General features: G+C 40.4%; 1 protein-coding gene across 1 annotated transcript; it reads right to left on the reverse strand.

Moving 5' to 3' along the window:
* Positions 533 to 14,758, reverse strand: LOC107620612. The gene is made up of 2 exons (XM_016322745.1): positions 14,426 to 14,758; positions 533 to 634 (listed from the first exon to the last, which is right to left on the reverse strand). The coding sequence occupies exons 1-2, from the start codon at positions 14,756 to 14,758 to the stop codon at positions 533 to 535; spliced, it is 435 nt and encodes a 144-aa protein (XP_016178231.1).

Raw genomic sequence — 24,643 nt, forward strand, 5'->3', positions numbered from 1 at the left:
GGCTGCTTGATACGCGTTCAATCCCTCTGGGCTAGGTGGAAGATCCAATATCCTCTGAATGGCACCGTCGGAAACAGGGGCTTGCTTTTGGCGAACATAGACAGACTGCAAAGTGGGCGAGTGAAAGTTGGAGTAGAATTCAACTACACAAGATAAGTTGGCCTCTTGCGGCTGCCTTCTTAAGAAACCCCACTGTCTCCTTTCGATGCCGGGCTCCACAAAGTCAACAAAATGTGTCGGGGGGATGAGGAGGTGCTCATTATTGTAGTTCCTTTCTGCTAGAAGGGGGAACATCCGCTCACAGTAACAGTTGGTGAACCGTGCGTAATCCCGTGCAGGAAATGCTTTCTCCGCCTCATCCACTCGGATGATCCTCTTCACCCTCTTAGTAGGTGGCTTGACTGTTGTGGAGGGTTGTTCCTTAGCCGGTGCTCTTTTAGTTCCTCTCTTCGCTGGTATCTTGTTAGTCACCTTCTCTTTACCCTTCTTGGTGGCCATCCTGAAAAAGGAAGAAAGAAAAGGGATATTAAATTTAAATAGCTAAAACCGGGAGGAGGAAGGTCCAAGTGATAATCAAGGCCAAAGGAGAATATAGTGTCTTAAATACATGGTCGCGACAACATGCAAGTGAGACCTAAAGTAATATCATGAAGGCATAGCATAACAACTAGATGCAAGAGGATTAAAAGCATGCAAGTAAAAGCATGAGAAGCATAGCTCAAGCATCAATAGCAAAATGATTATTACATGTAACAAAACAACGAGCACTTTCATGTTGACAATTAATGACTAATATACTCAATACACAATGGATTGCAAGGTTTTGTGAAAAGAGGCATTAAAGTATAAGAATAGAGTAAAAAAAAGATCAAAATGCCATGAGAGCTTTTTTACAAACACTTGGTATGCAATTTTAAAGTTCAAAATAAGATAATTAATCCAAGTATGTATGAGACCTAGAATATAATGTCAATTGTCAAATTACTCCTCAAAATATCCAAGAGCAAATATATAGCAAAAGAATCACCCAAATAAATTTCCAACACCAACATAAGAATGCAAAAATAGGGAGTAGAAGAGAAAAAGAGAGAGAACCTTAAGAAGAAGAAGATAAAAATAGGGAAGTAATTGGAAGTGAGAGTGAGAGAAGAGTAGTAAGAATGGAGGAAGAAGAAATTAAGAAAGAGAAAAGAAGAAGAATCAAGGAGAGAGTAAGAAGAAGAAGAAGAGAAAATTAGGATTTGAAAAGAAAAGAAAAGAAAATAAGGCAGAACAGGGCAGCGCGCTGAATAAGTGACGCGGCGCATTCGACGCGCACGCGTTACCCACGCGTACGCGTGGGTGAGCTAAAGGGTAAGGGACGCGTAAGCATCAGTCACGCGTATGCATGACCAGGATTCGTGCTAAACGCGTGAATCCAGCCTTACTCTCGCACAACTCTCTGTTCAATTATCCATTTACGTCGTTTTGCACATCCACCGTATATGTATGTCATGCGTGCGCGTGGGATGTGAAAGCTATAGGCGACGTGTAAGCGTCAGTCATGCGTACGCGTGACCACTGGTCGTGCTAGACTCACATTACCAGCACCAAGGCAGTACAACTCTCGGCCAAACCACCTATTGACGCCGATTTTTGACCCCACCCGTACGTGTCTCCCACACGTATGCGTGGGTTGGCTCGTGCGTGAGGCACCGTTCCTGTGCAACTCTCTGCCTATTTCTTGATTTTCGCTCATCTACATATGACGCGTACGCGTCATAAACGCTTACGCGTTGATGCACTTTTTTTTGTTTTTTTGTTTTTATCAAAATAGAGGTAAATATGTAGAACTGGGAAATAATACTAGTATGAATGAAATGAAACTAAGAAAAATGGAAGATCATACCATGGTGGGTTGCTTCCCACCTAGCACTTTTCTTTAACGTCCTTAAGTTGGATGGTCTATGAGCTCAGTCCTCTTTTTGTGCTGGATCCTTCAGGAGGAAGATCTCCAGCTCTTTGTTACTCTTTAGCTTCTCACCATGATATAGCTTCAAGCGGTGGCCGTTTACCTTGAAGAAGGTGGGGTTTGACGGATGGCTCAGGTGGAAGACTCCATAAGGCTCAGCCTTCTCCACTCTGTAGGGTCCTTCCCACCTTGATCTCAACTTTCCTGGCATGAGTGATGGGAGTGGAAATTGGCGAGTTAAGAATGATTATAAAATATGCGTTGCAAGTATAGTTCTCAACCAACCAGAAATCTGCTTATCAATTTAGAAGGGTGTCACAGAAATTAAAATTAAAATACTAGGAGTATGAATCCCAGGTCGTCTCCCAATGAGTTGCAGAAAAGTGTGCTATTTTATTAATCAGATATTTTCAAAAAGGTTTGAGTTGAATAGCAGAAAATTAAATTAGAGAATTTATATAAATTTAAGTAAAAGCCTTGACTGGGAGTTGATTAGCTGGAAGCCCTATTCGTGTTGGAGTACTCTCAAGATTAATTGACAATTGAGGGTTATTATGTTTAGTTGTCCCTTACTAAGTAAGGGAAAGTCAAACGAGTTGGAATGCTGTTCTATCCACAAGTTCCAATCCACTCTTGGGAGGATTGGTGTTAGTGACTAGAGAGCAATTCAACAATAAACTCAATTACAATCTCTCGCTTGAGCATCCTAACTCAAGGGTTCCATTCTATCAACTCCCCATCAAGTTAGGGAACTACTCGCTCATTGTAAATGTAAAATTCATAACATAAGAAAGGAAATTAAAGAAAGACATGATAAATAATGATCAAAAGATTAATTGAAAATAAAAGTAGTTCTTGTATTAATAAATGCTAAAATAATCCAATAGTAAAATTAAGTAAATTAAGGAACATGGAAGAGTAAGAGACAAGTAAAGAGAATGAACTAGAATGTCAAAGTCTTGATGAGGCAATAACTCTTCTCAATATCCCAATGCAAAAAACAATGAACATAACAAATCCTAAAAATTATGAATGTGTAGAGAGAAAAACCTAGAGGAGAGGAAAACTAGATCTAAAAACTCAAACTATGTGGAATGAATGTTGTTCTTGGTTTCTGCATGTTCTCTGGCTCTAGTATGCTTTTCTGGGCCAAAAACTGGGTCAAATATGGCCCGAAATCGCCCCCAGCGATTCTGCAGATTATGCAGATCACGCATGTCACGCAGTCGCGTCATCCATGCGGCCGCATCACTTCTCGCTGGTCATCTCCTCAATTTCTTGTGTTCCTTCCATTTTTGCAAGCTTCCTCTCCAATCTCCAACTCATTCATGCCCTATAAAGCCTGAAACACTTAACACACAGATCACGGCATCGAATGAAATAAAGGAGAAATAAAATATATAATTAAAAGTCTCTAGGAAGCAGGTTTTCAATCATGCAATAACTTTAGGAAGGAATTATAAATGCATGCTTATTTAACGAATAAGTGGGTAAAGATCATGATAAAACCACACAATTAAACACAATATAAACCATAAAATAGTGGTTTATCAACCTCCCCACACTTAAACATTAGCATGTCCTCATGCTTAGTTGAAGGAGATAAAATGAATGAGTAAGAACATGTAAAACCTATGAAATGCAATGCAACCTATATATATGAATGCAACTATATGATTCTTGTCCACTTGATCTAAAGTAAATAAGCTCTTCAAAATAATTACAAATCAAATTCTACTAACTCAATTCTTATACAGTAAGAACAGATAAAAATGCAAGAAGATAGCTCATGAAAGCAGCGAACATAGAAATTCAAGCATGGAACCCTCACTGATGATGTATGTACACTCTAGTCTCTCTAGTGTATAGGGTCATCACTCTATCCTTCTCTAATCATGCTCTCTAATTTTTGTTCTTCTCCTAACCAATCAACAACATTTAATATACCAATGCAAACATCATGAGGTCTTTTCAAGGTTGTAATGGGGCCAAGGTAAGGGTGAGGATATATATATGGCTAAGTAAGCTTATAAATTGAATCTTTAATTAACCCAAGCTTTAACATAACCTACATACATATTCTATATAACTTTAGAATTCATACCTAGCTACCCAGAAATCCCTTTCACATCCATACTCATGTATCAACCTTTTATTTTGATTTTATCATACATGCATTGATCTTTGAATGCTTGACTTAGCATTGGGGTAATTTTGTCCCCTTATTTATTTATTGAGTATTTTTGGATTTTTTTTCATAAACATAGAAACATGAAAATAACATAGCTTATCAATGCACATAGAGTTTTAAGTCTTATAGTTTCACATGAGTAGGTATCCAAATTCCCATAATATTATCATGACTCATTCCCTTATTATCCTTTGTTCCCATAATTTTCCATACTTAAATAACATACACAATTCTATCTTAAGCTAACCAAAGATTCAATTTGGGGTATATACTTGTTTTTCTGCTTAAGGCTAGTAATGTGGTAAAATATAGAACAAATGAGATTTAAAGGCTCAAAGTGGCTAACAAAGGTAATTGAAAGGGTACGCTTAATTTGGATAAGTGAGCTAAACAAATAATGGCATCAATCATGTGCAAACATATAAATATAATAAACATTGGACATATAGGATGAAACAAAATGTAGATTACAATCATAGAGAAGTAAACACACAAGAATAAAATAATTATGGTTAAATAATGTAACCATTCATAAAGGCTCAAATCTCACAGGTTGTGTGTTCTTTAGCTCAAAAATCATGTTCCAAATACAACTTCAAGCAAATTTAACATAAAATAATTAATTAAAATTAGTGAAATTTTGTTCCAAAGATAGAGTCTTAGAAGAAACTCATTGCCTTTTCAATCAAGCAGAACATGCATGCAACTAATCTATTACTATGCAATTTATCCTATTCTATAAAAGAAAATTCTAACTAAATATCCTAATTTATTGGTGCTGGGGAAGAGAAATTACCTCCGAAAGTCAGGTACTGACCGACCTCCCCACACTTAAGGCTTTGCACCGTCCTCGGTGCCATCTGTCATGAACAAAGGTGGGCTGGTAGCAGTATCTCCACAGTCGGGACCATCATGGCTCCCCGTGCTAGTAAAAGAAGTGGAGTCCGGGGTATATGAGTCCTTGAATTTTCCATGATAAGCTCCTTGAGGTATGTGAATCGGCGCTTGTTACGTCGCTCTCTCATCTTAGCTTTCTGTTCCTGCCGATCCAACTTTTCAAGTATCTGATGGAGCAGTTGGGCTGTTGTAGGTGCTTGTGGTGTTGAAGAAGGAATATATTCAACTGGTTCAGTGGGCTGGCTGGTAGTGGCTGCTGGAAGTCTAAGGTACTTCCCGTTGGGGACATACTGATCATCCCGTGGAAGCATAGCTTTGGTGTCCCTAGCTCTGTAGGAGACTCCGGCTGCTGAGACAAGATCTGAGACCAGGGTGGAAAAAGGTAAGTTGCCCGCGATTTGTACGTGTCCCATGGCATTCCGGATATGTCTTGGTAGATTCAGAGGTTGGTCTGTAAGGATGCACCATAGTAGAACGGCCATGTCCGCAGTGAAGGAGGACTCGTGAGTGCTCGAAAAGACGTAATGGGACATACTCTGTGCCCATACGTGAGCCTCCAAGGTAAGTGCTGAAGCCGAAATTCCCTTAGGGCGGGTACGATGGTATCCGTAGATCCATATGCTGCCAGGTAGTGCGATAACTCTGAGAACGGCGTCCCAGTCAAATTGGTACATCTGGCGCTTGAGTGCGGCTTCTTGAAAGGCATCCAATCCTTCTGGAATAGGGGGAAGACTTAGAACTTTTTGAATGGCTTCTTCTGTAATGGGGACTTGTTTCTAATGGACATAGACAGACTGCAGGGTTAGCAAGTGAAAGTTGGAGTAGAACTCAACTACCCAAGAAAGATTGACCTGTCTTGGCTGTCTCTGTAGGAAACCCCATTGTCTTCGGGCAATTTGCGGCTCAACAAAGGTAGCAATATTGGGCGGGAGGAGAAGAAGGTATTCGTTATTGTAGTTCCTTTCTGCTAGGATGGGGAACATCTGCTCACAGTAGCGATTAGGGAATCGCGCAGTGTCCTTTGCTGGGAATGCTTTTTCTTTATCATCAACCTTTATAATCCTCTTAATTTTCTTTGTTGAGGGCTTAACCGCAGTTGAAGAAGGCTCTACCACTAATGCTCTTTTTGTACCTCGTCTTGCTGGTTGTTTGAGAGTAGCTTTCTCCTTTCCTTTCTTGGTGGCCATCCTGAAAAAGGGAAGAGAAAGTAGATTAAATTTAAAGGGATAGAGCAAGGAAGAGAATGGAAAAGATGGTTATAAATGCACATAAAAAGGTAAATGATATTAACACACGCTCATGAGTACATGTGAAAACTCATTAATGGAAAATAACTAGTGCATATGATGACAAGTGAATGCAAGGTGTTTATTGGCATGCCGGCAATGGGCATGAGTAGCATAGATCAAGCATCACTCGTAACAAACCATCATGTTTGTATTGACAATTAAATTCAATGAATAAAATGGTAAAGGGAATTTGTGAAAAGCAAGCATTGAATATTAGAGTAGAAAAATGTAGAGAAGCTCAAAATGCCATATGGGCTTTTTCATAAATACATAGCATGCATGTAGAAGAAGTTCTTGAAAATAAGAATTTGAACATGCAAGTAATCCCTTAAAAAGCAATATATAATTGTCAAACAAATTTACAACAATCCACAAGCATATAATGATAAATAGTGACTCAAATAAATTGATAACACCAAATGAAAAGGAAAAAGAACGAAAAAGAAAATATGAATAATGAAGGGAAAAAAAAAAGAAAAGAAGATGACATATAAAAATAAGAAGAATAATAGAAAAGTAAGGGGGGAAGGAGAAAGAAAAACCTTGTTAATGGGGGTGAGAGAGAGTTAAAAGTGAGAAATAAGGAAGAAGGGAGGAAGGGAGGGAGAAGAAATAATGAGGGAAAAGAGAAAATAGGATTTGGGGAGAAAAAGATATGATAATTGGCAAATTAGGGAAAACTGTGCGGCGCAGACGACGCGGTCGCGTAGGGCACGCGGTCGCGCGACTTGCACTGAAACTGAATGACGCGATCGCGTCACTCACGCGGTCGCGTGACCCGTTTTATGCTATTGGCGCGAGGGCAGCCTCGCACTCGCACAACTCTCTGTTCAAAATCATATTAGTGTCAAATTTTGGGTGATGTGATCGCATGGGACATGCGATTGCGTGAGTGGTCAATTATTGAGATACGACGCGGTCGCGTGAGGCACGCGATCGCGTGAGAGGGACTGTGCATCCAGCACCAGTCCAGCACCACTCTAGCACAACTTTCGGGTGTGCACTACTTTGACGTCGAAATCTTGGTCACGCGGCCGCGTGGGGCACGCGGTCGTGTGGGAGGCCATTATTCCCATATGACACGGTCGCGTCGGCGACGCAGTCACGTGGGACAATTTGTGCCATTGGCACGCCTCCAGCCCTGCTCCTGCGTAACTCTCTGTTCACATTATTATTGTCTCCCATCTCCTTGTGACGCGGACGCGTCAATGAGGCAGTCGCGTCGCGTGATTTTTTTTTTTTTTAAATAAAGGTATGTAAATGCAGATACACGAAATGTACTAATGAAGAGAAGAGTTATTGAATAGGAAAACTAAAAATAAAGAAAAGAACGATCATACCATGGTGGGTTGTCTCCCACCTAGCACTTTGCTTTAACGTCCGTAAGTTGGACGCTCCACTAGCTCAATCTTCAGCTATGTGGGGATCTTCCAAGAGGAAGATCTCAAGGTCCTTGTTTTTCTTCAGCTTCTCGCCATGGTACAACTTTAAACGATGTCCATTAACTTTGATAAGTTCAGAGCTTGAAGGATGGCTTAGGTGATAAACTCCGTACGGTTCGGCCTTCTCTACTCTGTATGGACCTTCCCATCTTGATCTCAACTTGCCTGGCATGAGCCGCAGTCAAGACTTATAAAGGAGGACTAAGTCCCCAGGTTGGAACTCCTTCCTCTTGATGTGCTGATCATGTACAGCTTTCATCTTCTCCTTGTATAGTCTTGAGTTCTCATAAGCTTCTAGGCGAAGGCTTTCCAGTTCCTGCAGTTGCAACTTCCTTTCAGCTCTGGCTCTCTCAATTCCCATGTTGCATTCCTTTACTGCCCAAAAGGCTTTATGCTCTATTTCAACAGGGAGATGACAGGCTTTTCCATAAACTAAGCGGAAAGAACTCATCCCAATGGGTGTTTTGTATGCTGTTCTGTATGCCCAGAGTGCATCTTGTAGCCTGGTGCTCCAGTCTCTTCTATGAGGTTTGACTATCTTCTGCAAGATACGCTTTATCTCTCTATTTGACACCTCGGCTTACCCATTAGTCTGAGGATGGTAGGCTGTTGCAACCTTATGAATTATCCCATGCTTCTTCATTAGTCCTGTTAGTCTCCTGTTACAAAAATGGGAACCTTGATTGCTCACGATCGCTCGTGGTGATCCAAAGCGACAAATAATATGGTTTTTCACAAAGGAAACAACAGTGTTAGCATCATCATTGCGGGTAGGAATTGCTTCCACCCATTTGGAAACGAAATCCACAGCTAACAATATATAGAAATAGAATTTGGAATTGGACCCATGAAGTCAATGCCCCAAACATAAAAAATTTCACAGAAAAGCATAATCTGTTGCGACATCTCATCCTTCCTGGATATATTACCAAATTTTTGGCATGGAAAACAAGATCTACAAAATTCAGCAGCGTCCCTAAAAAGAGTAGGCCACCAGAATCCACAGTCTAAGATTTTTCTAGCAGTTCTTTGAGGGCCAAAATGTCCTCCACTCTCAGATGAGTGACAGGCCTCTAAGATGGACTGGAATTCTGATTGAGGCACACACCGTCTAATTATCTGGTCAGCACCACATCTCTATAAATATGGGTCATCCCATATATAATATTTAGACTCGCTTTTTAGCTTGTCTCTTTGATGCTTAGAAAAGTTTGGAGGAAAAGTGCAGCTAACTAGATAATTAGCTACCGGTGCATACAAAGGGACTATCTCAGATACTGCTTGCAGGTTATCAAATGGGAAATTATCAGATATAGGAGTGAAATCATCTGTAATATGTTCAAGGCGACTCAGGTGGTCTGCCACTAAATTTTGGTTACCACTCCTATCCTTAATTTCTAAATCAAATTCTTGTAATAGCAGTATCCAACAAATGGTTGGCTCCAGTTTGGTCCTCTTACAATTGGAGCTTGAGTCAGTGCGGTCTTCAGCTTATCAAACGCTTGTTTGCAATTTTCATTGAACTCGAACTCAATATCTTTCTGCAGTAGTCTGGATAAGGGAAGTGCTACCTTACTGAAGTCCTTAATGAACCTCCTGTAAAAACCTGCATGGCCAAGGAAAGAACGGACCTCCCTCACAGAAGAGGGGTAAGGTAAACTAGAAATAACATCCACCTTTTCTGGATCTACAGAAATGCCAGTATTAGACACAATATGTCCTAGTACAATCCCTTGTTTAACCATAAAGTGACATTTTTCAAAATTTAATACCAGATCTGTACTGACACATCTATCTAATACTCTAGATAATCCATCTAAGCAAAGGCTAAAAGAATCGCCATAAACACTAAAATCATCCATAAAAACATCCATACAGTCCTCAATAAGATCAGAGAAAAGACTCATCATGCATCTCTAGAAAGTAGCTGGTGCATTGCACAAGCCAAAGGGCATTCTCTTGTAAGCATAAGTCCCAAGAGGACATGTAAAAGTGGTCTTTTCCTGATCCTCAGGAGCTATATAAATCTGGAAATAACCTGTGTAACCATCTAAAAACCAATAATGCAATTTACCTGACAGGCAATCCAGCATTTGATCAATGAATGGAAGAGGATAGTGATCCTTATGGGTTGCTTGGTTAAGGCGCCTGTAGTCAATGCAGACCCTCCAGGCGTTCTGAACTCTGGTTGTCAGGAGCTCTCCATGCCCATTCTTCACTGCAGTGACTCCAGACTTCTTTGGCACCACTTGTACTGGGCTTACCCATTCACTGTCAGAGATGGGATAGATGATATCTGTCTCTAGTAGTCTGGTCACTTCCTTTTTGACAACCTCTAGGATAGTGGGGTTCAGTCTTCTCTGGGGTTGACGGACAGGTCTTGCTCCTTCTTCTAAAAATATCCTATGCTCATAGATTTGAGGATTGATGTCTACTATGTCTGCTAAACTCCAACCAATTGCCTTCTTGTGCCTCCTCAGTACACCAAGTAGCTGCTCTTCCTGTTAAAAAGTGAGTTCCCTTGCAATGATAACCGGAAACTTCTGCCCGTCTTCAAGGTAAGCATATTTGAGGTGTGGAGGAAGGGGTTTTAATTCTAACTTCTGATCATGTTCAGGCTCTAGATTGTCTGGAGCTGGTAACAGTGGTAAGGCACTGTCATTGTCCTCTGAGAATGTCCCCACACTTGGACCTTGTCCTGTGTGCTTCTCTTCAAATTCCTCCTGGTGAACTTCAGCCACGGTTTCATCTATAATGTCACACTTGAGGATAGAGTGATCCTCCGGAGGATGCTTCATAACTTTATTCAGATTGAAGATCACTACTCGGCCATCTATTTCAAAAGAGTATGTTCTTGAAAAAGCATCTAATTTAAATTTTGAGGTCTTCAAGAATGGCCTTCCGAGTAGGATTGATGATGGCTTGTCTGAGTCATTTTGGGGCATCTCCAGGATATAAAAATCAGTGGGGGATGTGAGTCCCTTAATGCCTACTAGTACATCTTCAGCAACTCCAACAACTGTAATAATGCTTTTTTCTGCTAACACAAAACGAGCTGCCGACCTTTTTAAGGGAAGGAGCCTCAAAACATCATATATAGACAAAGGCATTATACTCACACATGCTCCTAAATCACACATGCATTCAGAAATTATCACACCACCAATAGTACAATTAACTATACAAGGACCTGGGTCACTACACTTTTTAGGTAAACCTCCCATTAAAGCAGATATGGAACTTCCTAAAGGAATAGTTTCTAATTCATTAATTTTGTCTTTAAGTATACATAAATCTTTTAGAAACTTAGCATACTTAGGTACCTGTTGAATAACATCAAATAGAGGAACAGTTACCTCAACCTTTTTGAATATCTCTACCATTTTTGGATCAGGTTCCAGCTGCTTCCTGGGCTTCCTTGCAAGTTGTGGAAATGGAATAGGAGTGGTGTTTTCTGCAGTGTCTACGTCTTTTAGTGCTTCCTCCTATGGTTGCACTTCTTCTTCTTCAGCCACGTCCTGTATGTCCTCTTCTTCTTCAACATCTTCTATTTCCACTACCTCTTCAGCTGAGGCGTGTTCTGGTGGGTTTGGCTCCTCTTGATTCCTCTCCTGCAGTGTGGTTCCGGACCTCAGGATGATGGCATTAATACCACCCTTAGGATTGGGTAATGTTTGAGAGGGAATTCCACTGGAGCTCAAAGGTTGGTTATTGGAGTTATTCATTGACCCTATCTGGGAGACAAGAGCCTGCAAAGTAGCGGTTAGACCATTCAGAGTGGCATTAATGTTGTTTTCCATGGTCTGTTGTCTCCGATCAATAGATTGTAGTAAGTCATCATTGGCAGATACAGAAGGATGGGTAAATTGAGAGGTCTGCTGTTGGGTATTCTGTGGTCCTTGGGATTGCCTTAGGTGAGGTGCTCTGTAAGGCTGATTTTGATTCTATTGCCTGTTGTTGTTGTTATTCCACCTCTGATTTCCCTGATTATCTCTGCCTCCTCTGTTGTTGTTGTTGTCCCTCTAATTATGGTTAGAATTGTCTTGCCATCCATGGTTGTAATTGCCACCTTGATTGTACCCTTAGTTGGGGCGGTCATAGAAGTTATGAGTGGCTGCCACGGTGTGGGACTAACTGTTGGTTTTGCTGTGGTGGAGAAGGTTGAGCTTGCTGAACTTGTTGTTAGTTCAATTGCATTTGCTTCAGCAAGTTGGTCATTTCACAAATACTCTGAGTTAGAGCAGTAGTCTCTCTGCTAGAGGATACTTCTGCAACGGCTTTTGAACGGCCTTGTTTCTGCCTGTGATTCCTAGTAGATTCAGCTAAGTCGCTGATTAATTGCCATGCCACATCAGTGGTCTTGTACTTTTTCATAAACCCATTGCTAGCACTTTTCAATGTGGTCTTATCTTGGGGCCTCATTCCCTGTGTGACATAACCGAGTAACACTATCTTGTCAATCATATGGTGGGGGCATGCTTCCAGAAGATTATTGAAGCGCTCCCAGTATTCATAAAGCGTCTCGGATTCATCCTGAACAATCATGGAAATATCTTTCCTCAGTTTATCAGTAACTTCAGCTGGAAAGAACTTTTCCAAGAATTCTCTTCTCAGTGTATCCCAGGTGGATACAATTGCTGCTGGTTGAGTGTAGTACCACTCTCTTGCCTTCCCCTCAAGAGAAAATGGGAAAGCTTTCAGCAAAATTGAAGTTTCATCTGCACCATCACGCTTGACAGTAGAACAGGCTGCCTGAAAATCTCTCAGGTGCTTGATAGGCTCTTGAACAGGTAAGCCATGAAACTTGGGCATCAAATTGAGCAGTGCGGTCCTTATTTCAAAGTCTGTAGCCACCACTGGGTGATGCGCTTGAAATGGTTGCATTGTAAAATCAGGGGCTCCAGCCTCTTGGATAGTAACTCTCCTGGCTGCTTCCATGTTACCTGCACGTAAAATAACTAAATCAGTAGAACGGGGGCTGGTTTCTTTCTCAGGTGACGTTTCAGATCCGCCCTCAGAGAGGATTAACCGACGCCGAGCTTGCCTTATTTGTGAAATAGTTCTTTCAGTCTCAGGATCGAATATTAGCAAGCTTGGATTAGGAAGCGAACGTGTCATCTAACGAAAGAAACAAGCAGCTCATAGTAGCAAAATAAAATAAAATGCAAATAAATAAATTCCAATTAATAACTTTAGCACTCTATTGCAACTCCCCGACAACGGCGCCAAAAATTGATGGGAGCGAAAATTGGCGAGTTAAGAATGATTATAAAATATGCGTTGCAAGTATAGTTCTTAACCAACCAGAAATCCGCTTATCAATTTAGAAGGGTGTCACAGAAATTAAAATTAAAATACTGAGAGTATGAATCCCAGGTCGTCTCCCAACGAGTTGCAGAAAAGTGTGCTATTTTATTAATCAGATGTTTTCAAAAAGGTTTGAGTTGAATGGCAGAAAATTAAATTAGAGAATTTATATAAATTTAAATAAAAGCCTTAACTGGGAGTTGATTAGCTGGAAGCCCTATTCGTGTTGGAGTACTCTCAAGATTAATTGACAATTGAGGGTTATTATGTTTAGTTGTCCCTTACTAAGTAAGGGAAAGTCAAACGAGTTGGAATGCTGTTCTATCCACAAGTTCCAATCCACTCTTGGGAGGATTGGTGTTAGTGACTAGAGAGCAATCCAACAATAAACTCAATTACAATCTCTCTCTTGAGCATCCTAACTCAAGGGTTCCTTTCAATCAACTCCCCATCAAGTTAGGGAACTACTCGCTCATTGTAAATGTAAAATTCATAACATAAGAAAAGGAATTAAAGAAAGACATGATAAATAATGATCAAAAGATTAATTGAAAATAAAAGTAGTTCTTGTATTAATAAATGCTAAAATAATCCAATAGTAAAATTAAGTAAATTAAGGAACATGGAAGAGTAAGAGACAAGTAAAGAGAATGAACTAGAATGTCGAAGTCTTGATGAGGCAATAACTCTTCTCAATATCCCAATGCAAAAAACAATGAACATAACAAATCCTAAAAACTATGAATGTGTAGAGAGAAAAACCTAGAGGAGAGGAAAACTAGATCTGAAAACTCAAACTATGTGGAATAAATGTTGTTCTTGGTTTCTGCATGTTCTCTGGCTCTAGTCTGCTTTTCTAGGCCGAAAACTGGGTCAAAATAGGGCCCGAAATCGCCCCTAGTGATTCTGCAGATTATGCAGATCGCGCATGTCACGCAGTTGCGTCATCCATGCGGCCGCGTCATTCGGCTTTCTGCTTTTCCACGCGGTCGCGTCATCCATGCGGCCGCGTCACTTCTCGCTGGTCATCTCCTCAATTTCTTGTGTTCCTTCCATTTTTGCAAGCTTTCTCTCTAATCTCCAACTCATTCATGCCCTATAAAGCCTGAAACACTTAACACACAGATCACGGCATTGAATGGAATAAAGGAGAAATAAAATATATAATTAAAAGTCTCTAGGAAGTAGATTTTCAATCATGCAATAACTTTAGGAAGGAATTATAAATGCATGCTTATTTAACGAATAAGTGGGTAAAGATCATAATAAAACCACACAATTAAACACAATATAAACCATAAAATAGTAGTTTATCAATGAGTCTCAGCCTTGAGTTGTAGAGGAGGACCAAATCCCCAGCTCTAAACTCTCTCCTCTTAATATTCCTGTCATGCACCGCCTTCACCTTTTCCTTGTAGAGCCGTGAGTTCTCATACGCCTCTAATCGAAGGCATTCTAATTCCTGCAGCTGCAGCTTCCTTTCAGTGCCGACTCCCCCCAATCCTAAGTTACATTCCTTCACCGCCCAGTATGCCTTGTGTTCCACCTCCACCGGAAGGTGACAAGCCTTCCCATAGATGAGGCGGAATGGACTCATTCCGATGGGTGTCTTGTATGCGGTCCGATAAGCCCAAAGCGCATCTGCTAGTCGAGCACTCCAGTCCTTCCTGTGAGGCTTCATAATCTTCTTTAATATATGCTTGATCTCCCTATTTGACACCTCGGCTTGCCCATTGGTCTGGGGATGGTAAGCTGTCGCTACCTTGTGAATGATGCATTGTTTCTTCAACAAACTTGTCATTCTCCTGTTACAAAAGTGAGTGCCTTGATCACTCACGATTGCTCGTGGTGATCCAAAGCGATAGATAATATTATTTCGAACAACAGAGACAACAATGTTAGCTTCATCAGTACGGGTAGGAATTGCTTCCACCCATTTAGAAACATAATCGACAGCTAACAAAAAGTATAAGAAATCATTAGAATTTGGAAATGGACCCATGAAGTCAATACCCCAAATATAAAAAATTTCACAGAATAACATAAGTTGTTGGGGTATTTCAATCCTCTTGGATATATTCCTAAACCTTTGGCATTGGGGTCAAGAGTCAATAAATACTAGCATCCTTAAAAAGTGTGAGCCACCAAAATCCACAGTCTAAAATTTTTTTAGCAGTTCTCTGAGGACCAAAGTGTCCACCACTCTCAGAAGAGTGGCAGGCCTCTAAAATGGACTGAAATTCTGTTTGTGGCACACACCATCTAATTATTTGGTCAGCACCACATCTCCACAAATATGGGTCATCCCATATATAATACTTGAACTCGCTTTTAAGCTTGTCCCTTTGATGCTTAGTAAAATTAGGAAGGAAGGTACGACTAACCAAATAATTAGCTACATGTGCATACCAAAGAACCACCTCAGATATTAGTTGCAAGCTATCAAGTGGAAACGCATCATTGATAGGAGTGGAGTCATTTTTAATGTGTTCAAGGTGACTCAAGTGGTCTGCCACTAAGTTTTGAGAACCACTCCTATCTTTGATTTCTAAATCAAATTCTTGTAGCAGCAATATCCAACGGATTAACCTTGGTTTGACTCTTTCTTATCTAACAGATACTTTAAAGCTGCATGGTATGAATATACTACCACCTTAGTTCCAAGTAAATAAGCTCTGAATTTATCAAGAGCAAAAACAATAGCTAATAGCTCTTTTTCAGTGGTAGTATAATTAGACTAAGCACCGTCTAAAGTCTTAGAAGCATAGGCAATAATATAAGGGTCCTTACCTTCGTGTTGAGCCAGCGCCGCTCCTACCGCATAGTTTGATGCATCGCACATGATCTCGAACGGCCTACTCCAGTCAGGCCCTCTCACAATAGGAGCTGGGGTCAAGGCAACCTTCAGCTTATCAAACGCCTCCATGTAATCTTCACTCAACTCGAACTCTATGTCCTTCTGCAGTAGATGGGACAAAGGCAGTGCTACCTTACTGAAGTACTTGATAAATCGCCGGTTGAAACCTGCATGACCAAGAAACGAACGGACTTTCCTCATAAAGGAGGGGTAAGGTAAACCAGAAATAATATCTACCTTTGCTGGATCAACAGATATACCAGTATTAAAAACAACATGGCCTAGAACAATGTTCACCATAAAATGACATTTTTCAAAATTAAGTACAAGGTTTGAACTAGTACACCTTTCTAATACTCTAGCTAAACTATCCAAGAAAAGGTCAAATGAATCACCATAGACACTAAAGTCATCCATAAAAACTTCCATACAATTCTCAAGAAAATCTGAGAAAATACTCATCATGATGCATCTTTGGAACGTAGTGGTGCATTACATAAAGGAATGATCTTATATGCATACGTTCCAAAGAGACATGTAAAACTAATTTTCTCTTGATCTTCAGGAGCTATATGAATTTGAAAATATCCTGTATAACCATCTAGAAAACAATAGTGCGATTTACCTGACAGGCGATCAAGCATTTGATCGATGAAAGGCAGTGGGTAGTGATCCTTGCGAGTGGCCTGGTTCAGACGCCTGTAGTCAATGCACACTCTCCAAGAATTTTGCACTCTAGTAGCCATGAGTTTTTCGTGCTCATTCCTCACTATGGTAATGCCAGACTTCTTTGGGACTACCTATACTGGGCTAACCCATTCACTATCCGAGATGGGATAAATGATGTCAGCTTCTATCAGTTTGGTTACTTCCTTTTTTACCACTTCTAAAATGGTGGGATTCAGCTGCCTTTGAGGTTGACAGATAGGCCTTGCTCCCTCCTCTAGAAATATCCGGTGCTCGCAAACCTGAGGGCTTATACCTACTATGTCTGCCAAACTCCACCCAATTGCTTTTTTGTGTCTTCTCAGCACACTAAGCAGCTGCTCCTCTTGTTGGGAAGTGAGTTCCTTCGTAATAATGACTGGGAGCTTTTGATTTTCCTCAAGATAGGCATACTTGAGGTGGGGTAGAAGGGGCTTCAACTCCATTTTCAGCTCATGGCTGGGCATTTGATCATCTGGAACCACTGCAGGTGGCAAGGCGTCTTCAGTATACTCAGAGGGCTTCGCCACACTTACACCTTGCTCCATGGTCGTCTCTTCTACTGTCTCTTAGTAAACTTCAGCCACAATCTCATCAATAATATCGCACTGGAAGATGGAGTGATCGGTGGGTGCTTCATGGCTTCATCAAGGTTGAAGCTTACTGCTCTGCCATCTATCTATAAAGAATAGGTTCCTGAAAAGGCATCCAACTTGAACCTCGAAGTCTTTAGAAAAGGTCTTCCCAGCAAGATGGATGAAGGTCTTCCGGAGTCACTAGGGGACATCTCTAGAATGTAGAAGTCGATAGAAAACGTCAGCCCCTTGATGCTCACCAGGACGTCCTCCCCAATGCCAACCACTGAAATTATGCTTTTATCTGCCAAAACAAAACATGCTACCGACCTTTTCAAAGGTGGGAGCCTCAAGGCATCATATATAGATAATGGCATAATACTAACACATGCACCTAAATCACACATGCAGTAAATCAATTGTACACCCCCTATAATGCAAATAACCATGCATGGACCGGGATCCCCATATTTTTCCGGTATAGCGCCCATTAAAGCAGAAATAGAGCTACTAATGAGTCCATATTTTCTGGTATATTTTGGTTTGATTTGAATAGATTTAATCATATAAACCCATATTTATTCATCCAAATAGCATGCTTTTGTGTTCTCTCCCTTAATTGTGCCTAAATGTGAAAACATGCTATTTTATGCTTATTTTAATCACTTTTATCCCACTTTTATGCCATTCGATGCCATGACATATTTGTTGAGTGATTTTAGGTCCTAGCGGCAAGTTTGGCAAGGCAAAAATGGAAGGAAGCATGCACAAAGGGAGAAAACATAAAGAAAATAAAGGAGAAGCACACATTGGAGTGTGCGTGCGCACAACCACCTGTGCGTACGCACAAAAGCCATAAAACCATGTGTGCGTACGCATGACAACCTGTGCGTACGCACAAGAAGAAAATCAGCATGTGTGCGGACGCATGCACCTGTGCGTCCGCACACGTCCCAGCGCGTGACTCATTTATTGTAAATCGCTGGGGGCAATTTTTGGGCCTCCAGGGCCCAATTTTGGAACTTTCTGAAGCTGATTGAGTGCTATATAAAGGAAGGCCTTACTCTATGTGAGGGGGAGGGAGAAATTAGGGTTAGATTAGTATTAGTATTATGTAGGTTGTTCTCTAGAGAGAGAAGCTCCCCCTCTCTCTAGAATTAGGGTATCTTAGTTTAATTTCTTATCATTTCCATGTTTAATTCTTGTTTTTAATCTAGTTTCTTCTACCTTTCTTTGTTCTCTTATTTTAATTTCTTTAGTTTATCATGTCAATTTCTCATTTTGTGGCCTTTTATGTTTATGAGCACTCTTGTCATTTTAATTTACATTTAATGAAATTTATGTTTTCTTGTCATTTATTGCTTTATTGAGTTGCTATCTTTACTTTTCTTGCTTGGTAGTTTTAGAATATTATTTTAATGAATTTTAATATTATTTTATTTTCATGCACACAAAGTGTTTGATAAAATGCTTGGCCTAGTTTTTACTTAGTTTTTCTCCACTCTTGGTTTGAAATTGTTGACTTTGGTGATCCTTGAGTCATTGATGTCCATTCCGCATTGTGTGAGAATAGTTAATTGATTTGATTTCCATTAACGCTAGTCTTTCACTAGGTAATTAGTGAGTTGACTAGGACTTATGGATTGAGATCAATTACACCTTTGACTAATTCTCAAGGAAGATTGACTAGTTTGGATTGATTCCACACAATTGTCATGTTTGTGGCCAATGGCTAGGATAGGTAGCCTTAGCCTTCAATTACTTGCCAAGAGGTTTCTTGCACTTTAATTTTCCTTGCTTTGCATTTAATTGCTTTAACTTTTACTTGCTTTTATTTACTTTCTTGCATGTTAAGTTACTTTCTTGCCATTTCTTTTCCTTGCATTTAATTGCTTTAACTTTTATTGCTTTGATGTTTAATTTCTTGCATGTTTAGTTTTCACACTCGTGGTTGAGAAATTGGGTGTCTGGGTGGAATTGAGTTGTGGATGTCCATTCCGCATTATGTGAGAATAGTTAATTGATTTGGTTTTAACGCTATTCTTTCACTAAGTAATTAGTGAGTTGACTAGGACTTATGGATTGAGACCAATTATGCTTTTGACTAATTCTCAAGGAGGATTGACTAGTTTGTATTGCTTCCACACAATTGCCATGTTTGTGGTCCACAACTAGGATAGGAATCCTAAATTCCCCAAATCTTGCCAAGAGTTGCCATTTACATTCCTTGCATGCTCATTTACTTTCTTGCTATTTACATTTCTTACTCTCTTGCTTTCATCTCCTAATCTCCCATTTCCTCCCATAGCCAATAACATTACATTTCATTGCAACTCCTAGGGAAAACGACCCGGGAGCTAAATACTCTTGGTTTATATTTGGTTTAAATTGTGATAATATTTGATTGATGATCAATTGTTGGGTTTGGACTATACTTCCAACGCCAATCCTATTTTTAGTGTGAAAAATCCAAACCTATGCTTTTGGTTATTTATCAAATTTGGCGCCGTTGCGGGAGAGTTGCAATGGTGTAAAGTTAGTGGCTATTGTAAATATTGTAAATATGCAATTAGCTTGCTTTTTGATTGTCTTTATTGATGGTTAGGATTGGGATCCTGGAGGACATTGGACATTCAAGCATTTGGTGGGAAAGTTAAGCACAAGCCACCATAGCAAGGGCTCTCCCAATTGTCTAACTTAAAGACATTAAATAAAAGTGCTTGGTAACATTGTTCTAACTCTTCTCTTTTTGTATATATTTTGGCTTAATTGCATGTTTGCTTGTTTTGGTTAGCTTAGGATTAATTTAATTTTGAGTTAGTTATGTTAATTTTGGTTTGGATCATGAATTTATGGGTTCTTGCATGTTTTGGTGTTGAGCTTTGACTGAACTAAGGCTTGGTACCTTAGAATTTTGAAGAAAAATTTTTGGGAAAAATAGGGCATGTGCGTGCGCACACCCTTGTGCGCACACACAAAACAATGAAAATTCACCTTCTGTGCAGATGCACCCAGCTGTGCGTACGCACAGGAGCCTTTATGCCCTCTGTCCACAGCGCCAGCACGCCTTGTGCGCACGCATTCTCCTGTTTTCTGTGACCTGTGCATTCGCACGTACCTGTGCATACGCACACATACCCTTTTTCGCACTCTTTGTGCGGTCACACAGACGTGTGCGTTCGCACGCCAACTTGCTTCCCTTCTGGTGGGAGCGTTGGCATAGCTTGTGCGCATGAACCCCTGCCCCTTTTTGCTTTTGTGCGCCCGCACGGACTTGTGTGCGCACGCAAACGAGATCCTCACCTTTAAAAAAAAATTACATGTGCGTGCGCATAGTAGTGTGCTCACGCACAACCCTGGGAACCCCCTCTGCTCGCAGCACACGCACCTCTTATGCATGGGAACGCCCCCTCTTTTACCCTTCTGTACGCCCACACAAGCCTTTGTGCGTGCGCACAGGCCCTTATGTTCATTATGTCCGCCGCGCCCGCACCCTGCTGTGCGCGCGCATAAGCCCCTTTTCAACCTAGTGTGCGTACGCACATTGACATTGGGATTTTTGCCAGTAAAGAATGTCATAAAAATAGTCACGTTGTAGATATAGTCTCTACACCGACAAAAATCCCTTCGTACAAATGTTTTGGGTGTCACAAGTAACAAACCCCTTTAAAAATTGATAACCAAGTATTTAAACCTCGAGTCGTCTTCTCAAGGAATTGCAGGGAGGCTAAAACTAAGAGAAATCCTAATTCTAAATCCTAAGAGAGAGGAGAGAACCTCTCTCTCTAAAAACTACATCTACTCCTAAAATTGTGAATATTAGAGCCTGCCTATAAATGGATACATTCCCCCACTTTATAGCCTCTAATCTGTGTTTTCTGGGCCGCAAACTGGGTCAAAAACAGTCCAGAATTCGCTGGTTTCGAATTTTGCCATGCTGGTTTTTCGTCACTACAACGTGGCCGCATGGATCACGCGGTTGCTTCGCCTAGCGTCAGGGGAACTATAGCATATTATATATCAAATCGAAGCCCCGGATGTTAGCTTTCCAACGCAACTGGAACCGCATCATTTGGACCTCTGTAGCTAAAGTTATAGCCGTTTAAGTGCGAAGAGGTCAGGCTGGACAGCTTAGCAATTTCTCCAACTTCTTGTATTCCTTCCACTTTTGCATGCTTCATTTCCATCCTCTGAGCCATTCCTGCCCTATAATCTCTGAAATCACTTAACACACATATCAAGGCATCTTATGGTAATAAGAGAGGATTAATATTAGCAATTATAGGTCCAAAGAAGCATGTTTTCAATCAAAGCACATAATTAGGAAGGTAAATGTAAAACCATGCAAATAGTATGAATAAGTGGGTAAAGAGTAGATAAAAACCACTCAATTGAGCACAAGATAAACCATAAAATAGTGGTTTATCACACACCTCCCTGTGCGTACGCACGCGCCTGTTTTCTCACCTCTACATTTTTTTTCTTCTCTTCTCTCTATTTCTTCTCTTCTTCCTTCTTCCTGATAAACCCCGATTTCGTGGTTTATTTCGTGCTTGTTTTGGGGGATTTATTCACCTTTTCTCACATTTATTCAACAAAATAGCATGGTTTTGTAATTCTCCCTTAAATTTTGTTTAAGTGTAAAAACATGCTTTTTAGGCCCTAATTTGGTGATTTTTATTTCACTTTAATTCCATTCGATGCCTTGATGTGTTTGTTAAGTAATTCCAGGTTCATAAGGCAAGTATTGGATGGAAGAAATAAGGAGAAAAGTATGCAAAGTGGAGAATGCATGAAGAAACAAAGATTTGGAATGCACCAATGGACGCGTACGCGTACAAGGCGCGCACGCGCAAAAGTGGTTTCTCACAAGGACGTGCACGCGTACATGCCGCTTCCGCGCGGGTTGGGAATTTGCCAGCGACGCGCACGCGCACACGGCGCGCACGCGCCGATATTCTTATATGGCCCACTTAATGGCAAAACGCTGGGGGCGATTTCTGAGGTGCCCAGGCCCAAATCCAACTTGTTTCTGAGTGTATTTCATGCAGAATTGAAATCCAAGTAAAGGGGGAGCAATTAGTTGTAGGTTTAGCATCATGTAGTATAGTTTCTAGAGAGAGAAGCTCCCTCTTCTCTCTAGAATTAGGTTAGGATAGTTTAATTTCATCTTAAATCTAGCTTTGATTTCATGTTTTCATCTTGTTTCCTTTATGATCTCTTTCTCCTACTACTTGATTCTCATGTGTTAATTTCCCTTTTAGCTACCTTTTGTGATGATGAACTCATGTTGGATTTGGTTTATGATTAATGCAATTTGATGTTGATGTTTATTTTTATTGTTGATTTGAATTGTGAATTTACTTTCCTTGTTATTAATAGTTGTTAGATTTTATTATTTCTTACACTTTTACTATGCTTTTCTTGTATGCTGATGAGCGGATAATTTATACGCTTTTTGGCATTATTTTTAGTATGTTTTTAGTATATTTTAATTAGTTTTTATTATATTTTTATTAGTTTTTAAATAAAAATCACCCTTCTGGACTTTACTATGAGTTTGTGTATTTTTCTGTGATTTCAGGTATTTTCTGGCTGAAATTGAGGGACCTGAGCAAAAATCTCATTCAGAGGCTGAAAAAGGACTGCAGATGTTGTTGGATTCTGACCTCCCTGCACTCAAAGTAGATTTTCTGGAGCTACAGAAGCAGGCACAAACAGGCACAAACAGGCATTCCAAGTCAGCTCAAGAATTCTGGCGTTTAACTCCAAAACTGGCACAAAAGCTGGAGTTAAACGCCCGAACTGGCACAAAAGCTGGCGTTTAACTCCAAGAAAAGTCTCTACACAAAAATGCTTCAATGCTTAGCCCAAGCACACACCAAGTGGGCCCGGAAGAAGATTTCTGCATTAATTACAGATTTCTGTAAACCCTAGGCTACTAATTCTCTATAAATAGGACCTTTTGCTATTGTATTTGGATCATCTTGGGACGTTTAGTCCTTATACCTTTGAGGCTGGCCATTCGGCCATGCTTACACTATTTGTTCTTATGTATTTTCAACGGTGGAGTTTCTACATACCATAGATTAAGGTGTGGAGCTCTGCTGTTCTTCATGAATTAATACAAAGTACTATTGTTTTTCTATTCAACTCAAGTCTATTTCTTCTCCAAGATATTCATTCGTTCTTCAACTTGATGAATGTGATGATCCGTGACACTCATCATCATTCTCACCTATGAACATGTGCCTGATAAACACCTCTGTTCTACTAGCAATGGCTAGAATTCATATCTCTTGGGTTTCTAATCTAAGATTGGAACCTTCGTGGTATAGGCTAGAATTATTGGCGGCCATTCCTGAGATCCGGAATGTCTAAACCTTGTCTGTGGTATTCTGAGTAGGATCTGGGAAGGGATGACTGTGACGAGCTTCAAAATCGCGATTGTGGGGCGTGTGACAGGCGCAAAAGTATCAATGGATCCTATTCCAACATGATCGAGAACCGACAGCTGATTAGCCGATGTTGTGAAAGAGCATCAGGACCATTTTCACTGAGGGGATGGGATGTAGCCATTGACAACGGTGATGCCCAACATAAAGCTTGCCATGGAAAGAAGTATGAATGATTGGAAGAAGGCAATAGGAAAGCAGAGGTTCAAGGGGAACAAAGCATCTTCATACGCTTATCTGAAATCCACCAATGAATTACATAAGTATCTCTATCTTTATTTTATGTTTATTTTAATCACCTTAAACTCCATAACCATTTGAATCCGCCTGACTGAGATTTACAAGATGACCATAGCTTGCTTCAAGCCGACAATCTCCGTGGGATCGACCCTTACTCACGTAAGGTTTATTACTTGGACGACCCAGTGCACTTGCTGGTTAGTTGTGCGGAATTGTGACAAAGTGTGATTCACGTTTAAGAGCTCCAAGTCTTTGGCGCCATTGTTGATGATCACAATTTCGTGCACCAAGTTTTTGGCGCCGTGATGTGTGGAAAACGATCCGACACAAAACTCACCGGCAAGTGTACCGGGTCGCATCAAGTAATAAAACTCACGGGAGTGAGGTCGATCCCACAATGATTGAAGGATTGAGCAACTTTAGTTTAGTGGTTGAATTAGTCAAGCAAACAAGTGTTGATTGTGTGAAATTGTGTTGACAGGAATTAAATTGCATAGAATGTAAAGGGGAGTGGGTGATTTGCAGGAAATTAAAGGGAACAAAAAGAAAAAGAGCTGAATCTTAAAGTGCAAGTAATGTAAATTGCAGAAACTTAAAGTGCAAGAAATATAAATGACTTGAAAAATAAAAGGGGAATGGGAATTGGATCTGCAGGAATTAAACAGGGAAAAGCAAAACTTAACAGAATGAAGAGTAGTTGATGTAATTAGTCGAACCGGATCTCAAAACTAAAA

The sequence above is a fragment of the Arachis ipaensis genome, chromosome B10 (assembly GCF_000816755.2).
Source record: "Arachis ipaensis cultivar K30076 chromosome B10, Araip1.1, whole genome shotgun sequence".
Lineage (NCBI taxonomy): Eukaryota > Viridiplantae > Streptophyta > Magnoliopsida > Fabales > Fabaceae > Arachis > Arachis ipaensis.

What these genes read in the sequence shown, in the direction of transcription:
- LOC107620612 (XM_016322745.1), bottom strand. Translation starts at nt 14,758, where the DNA reads ATGAAGCCTCACAGGAAGGACTGGAGTGCTCGACTAGCAGATGCGCTT. An exon ending in AGTTTAGAGCTGGGGATTTG is followed by an intron (nt 635 to 14,425) that starts GTCCTCCTCTAC and finishes ATATTACTTTAG; the next exon opens with GTCTCACTTGCATGTTGTCG.